This window comes from Convolutriloba macropyga, chromosome 7, assembly GCF_964194025.1.
Source record: "Convolutriloba macropyga chromosome 7, txConMacr16.3, whole genome shotgun sequence".
In the NCBI taxonomy this organism is placed as follows: domain Eukaryota; kingdom Metazoa; phylum Xenacoelomorpha; order Acoela; family Convolutidae; genus Convolutriloba; species Convolutriloba macropyga.
In genome coordinates this window covers 26,126,962-26,137,049 of record NC_134474.1, presented here as the reverse complement: position 1 = coordinate 26,137,049, position 10,088 = coordinate 26,126,962, and the positions used below count along the sequence as shown (strand labels likewise).

The 10,088-nt window shown below is 40.7% G+C and overlaps 1 protein-coding gene across 1 annotated transcript; it reads left to right on the top strand.

Annotated features, from left to right (window-relative positions):
- The first annotated feature begins 6,262 nt into the window (after window positions 1–6,262).
- On the top strand, window positions 6,263–9,769 carry LOC142342727 (uncharacterized). The gene has a single exon (XM_075394248.1). It carries the CDS (start codon window positions 6,302–6,304, stop codon window positions 8,717–8,719), a length of 2,418 nt encoding a protein of 805 aa, XP_075250363.1. The 5' UTR covers window positions 6,263–6,301; the 3' UTR covers window positions 8,720–9,769.
- Window positions 9,770–10,088: the final 319 nt, after the last annotated feature.

Sequence of the window (10,088 nt, the reverse complement as noted above, 5' to 3'; positions counted from 1 at the left end):
GAAAGGATATTTGTTCCAGCCTATAGTTTTTAGGTGCAAGGACCTTGCGGACCCTCTACCTAAACTTTTCTGAAAGATCGTTGTAAACTGCTCTGTGATGTAAACAACGAGCTCAGAACAGGCGCCTTCCCTGAACACAGAATCTCCTTGGAGATCCAGGTTTCAAACAGGGCGCCTTTCTGGGGAACGGTTTTGCATAGTTAATCTTTGTAAAAATATGTTAGGTGCTTCGGGGCTGCACATTTCATGCACCCATTAAGATTGGGAGTCACAAGCGGAAACGATCCAAAACATTGATCTTCTGTTTAACTTTCTAAACTATCTAATTTTAGTAGGCCAGTCTTAAATGTTTTTTACTTTCTAACTTTTTACGACAGTATCAGGCCCCTTTTTGAGCCAAAAATTGATAAGTTATTGTCAAGGTAATGTTTAGGTAGCTGTCTTAATTGTTCATTTCATTGCTCGTTTGCCCGAGACATATGATGACTGGGCCCACTTCCTGACTGGACTTTAAATCTTATTTACAATTTAACTTAATGTCTGAGCCCATTTTACATGCTAACATAGTGCGTCGGGGGTTGCAAATAACATGCATCCCCTAAACGGGGGATGTGAGTACTAATCGAAAAGATCCGAATTATGATTCGTTATGAACCAGGCTTTTTTAGTTTTCTCACAATAATGTGTCTAGCCTTGTTTTTTTTTGGGTCTTTCGCATGTTAGCCTCTCCACAATATTTTGACCCCATTATGGTTTGTCTAAGGTCAAATTCAATTGAAAGTATCCTAGCGTTGGTATTCTTCGCGCGTATTCAGCAATGCTTCCGTGTGCTATGTATTGCTATTGCTTCAAGGGTCATAAGCTTTTGTGCTGACCGACAGGCGAGTCTTTTTTGATGCTCTGCTATCCGCGTGGTTATATGTCTGCAAGTCCGCCCGATAGGGGTAGAACTCTATCCAATACAAGTTATTTCGTTTATCACGTGCGATTCTAGATGCTCATCAAAACTACTTTAATGGTGGTAAGCGGGATTTGAGTGTCTTTGTTTTGTAGATCACTCTTATCTGTTTTTTTTCTTCATTTTTCTTCGTCTAATGTTTCATTGGCCTCTTTATTGCAAGAAAAGTGTTGGCCTCTCCCTCCGGCTTAGCTTAACTTTCTGCTAGCTTTCCGCCGTAGTTTTTACCTTCTCTTAAGAGTCGCCAAGATTTGTTCCAATTGTCTGATTTACACTACCTGAACACCAATTTTCTGGATATTAATTTGTCCGCCATGTTTTTGCTGACTTTAAGGGCTTCATCAAAGTATTGCCAGTTGCTTGTAGATGTTGTTCTTGTGGATGTCACACAGAGCTCCAGATCGCAGGTAATTTTGGCGGGATACAGGTGCTTAGTGCCGTTAACTATTAACGTATTTATATTGGTATCATAATAATAATAATAATGGATATTTTAATATTAGTGTGACTGCCTATCCACAACTTGCTTGTGGTGCGGCAACCTTTCTGCATCTACGTCATGCTGAATTAAATGCGGTTAGAGGATCAGGAAGGGAATCATCAACAGGATAGGACGGGAAGGCGGATTATTCTGTGCAGTGTGGTTGTGTTGGACTGATGGAATCCATGAAGTCAAACCATTTGGCTAACCCTCAGATGAATCACTTTTAGGTCCGTGGTGTTCCTATTGCAGTTAAAAATGTGGGTTACGTCATGCGGCTCTACTTCACATTTGGGGAGCGTAATGAACATTGTTACAGATCCTACTCAATTAAGAGTTTAGCAGGGGGCAGTATCCAGTTCTCAGTTGTTATAATCAGATACGTGAAATTCGTGGCAGCGTTTCTTCTACTATCTTTGGTGCAGTTGAGTTGTACCTAGTTGCTTGCTGTCTTTGTACAATTGAGTATGGACCGTGTGTCTGTGGATACTTTTGAGCGCATTTTGTATTCTTTGGCATTGAATTGTTTTATTTGTGTGTTGTTTTACCCGGTCTCTATAAGTAGCATTTAGTGTCGGTCTCATGGGAAGAAAACCGATTGAAGAGTTTGTTTTATGATAAGCACGATAGCTTTGATAACTGCCGGCTAGAAATTGCTCTGCTAACATTTCTGTGTGAGCTTCAACAGGCAGCACCCTTATTGTATAAGTCATTGATGTCAGGCATTTCGCACAAATCGCAGTAATTGTGCAAAGAAAAATGTTTTGTTGTGTTTACCGGTGGTTCTGATTTGTTTTGCTACTTGTGGAAGCACAAATGGGAGCACCGTAGTTCATGACGCTCCGACCGAAAGCTTTATAAGGCATTGAGATTGTCTCTTTGTGCAGCCCCAGTCGCTACTAGCAAACTTTTTCAGTTTGTTATTGCGGGTTTGTAATTTCTCTTTGGTGCTCTTTACCTGTTGTCCAAAACTGAGCATACTATCAAAGGTGACACCAAGTGCTTTTGATTTTGGACTTAACCGGTATTGGCGAATTGTTGATAGTGAGGTGTGGGTCAAACTTGGCCTCCTTGCTCCTGGTAGTGAACAGTTGAACTTGTTTTCTCATCTTAGAACTCAAGTTTTCTTGATTCTAGCCAGTCGTGTAAAAAAGGTAAATATGTCACGTAAATTTTCAACCGGTAGGTGAGATATATATAAAGTTATATCATCTGCGTAAGACTTGATGTTTATGTCTTTGGGGGTAAAGGCAACTTGGGCATATTTATGTTGAAGAGCATTGGCAATAATACACCACTTTGGGGGACACCCTGTTTGACTTTGTGGTTATATTGGACGTAAAAAAACCTGCCCTGTAATTGTGAAGCGACCCGATCGTTAGTGCTATTCGGTAGTGCTGCCTCGAGTACGTATAGTAGGTTGTGATCAAACCGTGTCGAAAACGGCGGCAATGTCTATGGTTACTATAAGAGTACGGTTGCAGGGTTTCTTTTTGTTAAAGCCTTTTTGTTTATAGTTGGTGACCATTTTTCTTTGGGTGTGGAGTTTATTGTTGGTTAAACTTTGTTGGCGAATTTCCTTTGATCATGTTGAGGGTTTGTCTTCTTAGTGTAAAAGTATATGGCTCTGTTTACAGGTGGTTTAGCGTTACCTGACGAAAGTCCTTTTGTGCTCCATAGTGTAGAGCTGTTACCTCTGTGATTAAATTTGTGTACAACCTTTTGCCTTTGAACAAGTTTTCATGGTTTATTTGCGTGCTTTGGGTGCCCTGGATGTTTTTCTTGAATTTCATCTCTTTTCAGAAAGATTTACTGCTTCGCTGGGAAAATTGGCAACCTGTGTTTTGTTTCTTCCTTGTGGGATATGCCGGCCAGCCGCTGCTTTGATGTCTTTCATTAGGGTCTTTTCCGCTTGGTAGATGTTTGTTAGCCTTTGTTGTTTCTTTGGTTTTAGTTCAATGCCGTCCTTAAAACTTGCCCAGTCAGCTTTGCGGAAGTTGTTGAAAGTTTTTTGTGGTGTTGTGTGTGTGACGAGGTCCCAGGTAGTGTGTGTGTGTGTGATGGATAGAATTATTGTTAAATGGTCCGAGCCTAATGCGTACTCCGTGCGCCAGCCGATGTGCATTGCTATGCTTGAGCTGGCGAGACTGATGTTCGGGGAGCTTTTACAAGAAACACTTTTGTGGTGGCCTTTTCATTAAATACATGATTAGAGAAATCTATTTCACTTGCAATATTGTTTCCTCTGTCTTCCGGTATTTTCGATTGCCATTGTGGGCTATGAGAATTGAAATCACCGACAAATATGAAGTAATCTAACTCAAGTAGTTTACTTATTGATGTCTTTTATCCTGTATCATAGCTAGACGATTGTGGTACATAGGTGCTCATTAGTTTGATGTTATTACCACCTGCTGTGAGTTCTACGGACTATTAGGTGTTTGTCAGAAGTCTTAATGTTAATTTCTCGAAACAGTTTTGTCCTCAATGATAAAGGCTACACCTCCACCTTTTCCGTTTTCTTTGGCCTATTCTCTTGGGTTGTGGAGTACGCTAGTGGGCTTTTGAGGATGTATTTTTCATTGAGATTAACCTCCTGGATGTCATCTATTTGGATGTTATGTTCCTGCGTCCATCCTATGATGTTTAGTTTTTCGTTTGAGATCATTACAATTCAGGTGAAGAAGGTTGAGTTGTGCACCAGTCGCCCTTTTGCTCCAGTTGCTGCGGTGACAATGAGCACAAGGCGTTGGGCCGGGGTTCGTTTTAATGCCGCCGAGGATGAGAACAAGCAGGGATAACAGATGTTTCCCAGTCAATTGCATACTAGGGACCAGAGGCTTGCCTGAGCCCGCCGCAAAAACTCGTTTCTCGCAATCTGCGTACAGTGTGTAAGGATCCTGGGAGCGGTTGCACTCTCGTAGTTCTGCCGCGTAGAGGCTTCCTTACTTGAGAAGCAGCTTGTAGATCGAAAAACCCTATGGATATTTTCCTCTACATTATTTTTTATGCTGGAGTGGTGCGCAGCTATGGAAATTCGGAATGTCGGTTTATGTTGCTTTGTGTCATTTACAAGTGACTTTTTTCTGTTCGTCAATGTAGAATGCCATATCAAAGCAATCTAGTTCACGTTCCTCAGTCATTTTTTCCATTGTGAACTCCAAATTTTTATGCAAATAGTTTCCTAATTGACGGTATGATAGTTTTTCAAGCTTTTGATTCTTTTTGAGTAAAAAAAGCACCGAGGCCAAAAATTTTTCTTAACTTTGCTCGTCATTTTTTACCTACTAGTCTCCGCTTTTTCCCCGCAGGTAAACAAAACTAATTTTTAGCTTTTCTCAGTTCGTCTTTTAGTGATCTAACCTGAAAAGTTCTGCCTGCTCAGAGAAATTTCCGTTATTGGGAACAGGGAATTTCAGGAAGTCAGGAATTAAGTCATTATTTACACATTTTTCAATGAAGTATGCTCTTGAATTGCGATTCTCAAGTTTTTCTGAGTTTTTGATATGTTTTGAAATCGGTTTCCTTTAACCTTTACTCTGGTTCAACATGTGGCGCAGCCAAATGGGGGGAGGGGGTAGAACTAGGCTGGACATCAGCGCCATGATTGGGAAGTTCATTAGAACTACGGACAACTTATCCGTAAGCAGCAAATTTGCTTCCCTCGCAAGACGCTTCTGCCTCGCTCTACGTTGTTCTTTACACAATTTCGGTTTTCTTCTTCTTCCCTTCTTGAACAGGCTCCTCCTGGAGTTTGTATTTGGTCACCTGGAGGACCAATATTCCAGTATGCAGGAGAATCTTAAATATATTGGGTTTGTTTTACATCTGGCAGTACACAATCGCTCGAAACTGGAAACTATTTTATCAAGTACTCACACAGGTTGTTGGTGCTGCAGGGATTTGAATTCGATCTGTGTTTTGTCAATGTTGTTGATTGCATCATGCCAGAATAACAGATCTCTTCTTCTGTTTAGTGAGCTGCTTGATTCCACAAAATATCAGATGATTTTCAATCGATTGTACGCAATCGGATGTTTTTCAATCGTTTGTAGTTTAAATTAAGTCAGGTAAAATTAGTCCCGATATTTGGTTATCCCGGTACATATTTTCCCGATATTCTGTCATAATTACCATGACTGGGGGCTATAGGTTATATGACCACTAAACGAGGGCTATAATGTCCTGTGCGTTTAACGGATTTTGTTTTATAACCTTTTTGTGGCCGGATTTTGTTTTAAATCGGATCTTTTCCTTTTGTGCCTCCATCTTTGTGGGTGCATATTATTTTCATCCCCCCAAGCAGAAGCACACGTGTCATATTTTAACGTTATGATTTAGTATGTAAATGACACGTGTAATGTAACGGGGTGTGCGTACTGGGGGATAACAAAGGGAAAAGATCTCATTAATCCGATTTCAGCTGATAAACAGTAATGAAGTGCAATTTTCCGTTTAACTGGCAAATATTCGAGAGTCAATATAGCCCCCTTTCAGTGCCTTGGATATTTCATACACCGTTTAGTCCTCATATCCAAATACGTATTGCCTTGCAGCTGAAAAATAGATTCAGAAGGTTGGATGCCAACAAAAATAATCTTGATCACAAGACTTTTAGACGCTAGTCCTATTTCTGCAGTGGCTTTTGATAGCTTTGAAAAATTTGAAATTCTGGAATCTTGCACTTGTATTATTATCAAAAACCTTAATCAGTCTATAGCGAACCATATCAATTATTCAAATTTCTTTGGAATGCGTTCAAGGATTTAAGAATTAAAAACAATTTTAAACGCGTTTACTGCCTGGTTACTTTTTTTAACATATTCGGAGAAGTTCAAAACGTTTTTTAGAACAAAAATGTCATGAGCCACATTAACTATATTTCCCATAACGAGAGCAAAGAATCATCGGTAGCTGCCGCTCAGTTGAAGACCGATAACAATAACACAATCGATTCTATCAATAAATTCAATCTTAACACGGTGCGATCATCGCCTAGAAAACGACAACCATCTTTTATTAACACCAGTGCTTCTGGATATATAACGTCAAATTGGATTCCAGACAAGCCCCAATACGAGGAACAGTACCAACAGTTTAAAGGTAATTCTAACACTGTAATTATACGATCAAACAGTTATCAGGAGATGGTCAGCAGCACGGAAAATCATACAATGAATTCCAAAGATTCATATGATTCAACGAATCAAACACTACAAATCGTCAACGACGTAGTTGCAAGAACAACACCTGACAATCGTGTGAAGCAAGATCCCTCTGCGCCCAATAAAAAGTTGGCTCCACCAAGTTTTGCATGCCTGACGCCAACCTCTTCTAACGCACCCACAACCCCAATAACGCCTTGTACTCCGATGATGACAGTAGAAGAGCTTAAGCAAGCTTTCAGATTTGATGAAAATTTGACCGGTGACAGTTTTCCGGTCGCCTGTCGCTCGGCACAGGGAACTTTATACAAAAGTAGACTTGGATCAGGTAAAAAGGGTCGCTGTATCAAGGTCAACAATGACTGGATGACACCGTGGGAGTTTGAAAGTCTAGGTGGTCGAAGTGGAAGCAAGGATTGGAAAAGAAGTATAAGATACCAAGGTAGACCAATTAATGACCTCATGATGGCGGGATTCATTTCGTTCCATGCTCCTTCTTGCACATGTAGAATCTGTAGTGATGACCCCAACGGTGACTCTTCATCTTCAGAAAGTCAGAGTTCTTCTGCCTCAGTCCGATACTTCACACCTTATAAACGCAAAGCAAAGTCAGAAACAAATAATAACAACACCACTAAATTGAACCCTGCCAATAATAACAACAACAATACCACAACCGGTCTTTCTAATGCGAAAAAGTTAAAGACTCCCATACCCATAGCGCCTTCGCCTTCAGGAGTTGCCGCAAATTCTGGAGGCCAAAGACCTATTCTCAACAGCTCAAAATCGTTGCCTGCATCTTCTACACAGCACAACTCTTTACTGACTGCGATCAGCAGTGCATCCGGTCACGATAACAGTGGAACACTTTCCTCCACCCCAATCAGTCAAGTGGCTGCCATAGGAGGGGGATCTAATACTGCAATTTACTTGAGCAACCTGGACCAAAATATCCAGAACCAGCAACAACAACACCACATGCACACTTCTGGCACCCAACAACAACAGCAGCAGCAGCAGCAACAACAACAATTGCTGGGCCACTCGACAAGCAATGGTATCAACATGAGTTCTAACATCCTTTCAGGGAACCACAACTCTAACAACGCCTCAACTGCAAATTCTCAAAGCAGCAACAGCCTCAATAATCACAACAGTTCCAGCAGTTCACTTGCAGCTTTGGTGCCCGCCCTAGAATCAATTTCCAACCAAATCACACATCTCGGAAGTCAAGTTGATCTGATCCTGAGCGCAGTTAAAAAGGATCTACTGCGGGACGCCTCACCACAGTCTAGGGGTGGTACTGCGAACGGTGAGATAATCAACTACATACCATCAGGATCGTCTGCAATTCAACTGAAGAATGAAAAAGTGTGCAATAATTGTGGGCGAGAAACAACAAGCATGTGTTCAGGCTGCAACAAAGCTTACTACTGCTCTGACTTCTGTATCCAGAAAGATTGGGGCAATCATGCTAACTACTGCGATGTACAACCCATCCTTACGCCAGCATCGCCTCAGAAAATGCAAGGCATTTTTGGTACGCCTGTTTTGGGAAGCCTCAGCCTGGACAACAATTCCAAACCACAGCAGAATTCCAACAACACTGGTCAAACAACCCAAATTTACCTGGCAACGGGTAGCCAGCACCAGCAGTCAAATTCAACGCAGATTATAAATGCCTCTAACAACTCTCTCAATGCAGTAGGAGGGGTAGGTGGCAACAGTAACGCCAACTCGGCGGGTCAGTCAAACTCGACCATACTCCTCAATTCGAACAGCAGTCAGGGCATGCAGTTAAAACAGCTCAACCTGATTCCCAATTCCCTGAATTCAGCCGGGGGAAACTCTATCAACACAACATCCCAGAATGACAACAGCCTCAACAGTAGAAACTCGTCCAACGATTTAAATCAGGATCAGATAGCAACTGCCAACAACGTGGCTGCGCTGGCCGGAGGTGGCTCTAATTCATCCCAACAATTCCTAATCCAGACCTCAACTGGCGCGACGCTGGTGATTCCAGCCAACTTCTTGTCGAACGTGACCGGAACGACAACTATTCCGATCGGCGACTCGGACGCTCTGGAAAGCCTTTTAGGTTCCGCGTCATGATAAACGAGGTCTTTCAAGTATGGGGACCTTAGCACCGAAGAGTGACTTCAGACAGAGGGTAACTGTGGCTAGGAAGTCTCCGAAGGACTACACGATGATGGGAATTCGTCGTGAGTTCCTATGTGTAGCGTTTAAAGAAGAAGACAGTATTTGAGAAGAGCTAGATTAGAAAATTGTGTTTTGCTACCTATCTATCCAAAACGATCTCGTGTTTGAGCTTCGTGTTTTGAATATTTTACGGCTGTGCCTCGAGACTTAGTTTGACTTAGTGCGAGCAGTCTCGACTATCAATTTCTTACTTATAAATGCATTTCATCAAATTATGCTGATGAATTTAGTTGATTAGACGATATTTTATTCCTTTAATTTCTCTAAGTCAAATACTCTTTCAAGCGATCCCTTTGGAGCATTTATGTGGGCTTAAATCGCCGTGATATCATCGTAGTTTTCACGCTAAATTTGGATTAATTATTTTTCCGATGTCTAATTTCTGGGGATTATTTAACTTTTCTCGATCAATATTTCTATTCGCATTTCCACCGCCTGTACAATGCAGGTTTATTGGCTTCTTATTTGTTCTATATTGTCTTTTTAATTCCATTAAAGCTTTTAATAGTAGATTTTGCTCTTTTGTTTTAAAGGTCACAGTTTTGCAATTTAAGTAGATTTAAGTTCCATCAAAATACTTCGACTCTATCGTCTTCATAACAATGAATAGAAACTAATGTTTAATTGCTCTATGTCGAAATATTTTGATACTATTATTTTAGTGTCGTTTTCTGTAATTGACTATAATTTATAATGCGCGGTAATAAATTTGCTGATTGGTCAGAACCTTCTGAGTAATGCATCCCTTTAATAGTGAATTGTGTAGTTCACCATCCAAGCAACCATCTTTGATCTTACCGATATTTGTTTAATATGTGGAATAAATCGATGGTTAGCTGGAGCGTGGACTGAGGAGAGATATCTTCCTTTTGTTCTTTGGCATCTTTTCTATTGTTATAATTTGACAAAGTAGTCTCCCAAATATAAATTATATTTGCCCTATTTTTGTCTATCTCATTCTTTCCTGTGAGGGAAAATAAGGAAAGGACGAAAGTGATGATAGATAAAGCTACAAGCAATTTATTTTGGTAATGTAGTCGGTCAAAATGTGAAGCGTGAACTAGTCATCGGACTCTCCTGAAGACGGTTTGTGATAATCAGTGGCAATCATCTGTGCGTTCGCATTTTTAGTTCAGTCGCTTATCAATTTTTTTTGTCCAATACAATTAGTACGTGGGAACTTCAGAATTTTAAAAACCAAAAAAGATGTTTGGTAATTGATTGAGTTTAAGCCCTTTCTAGTCGTAGAATCCGATGCAGT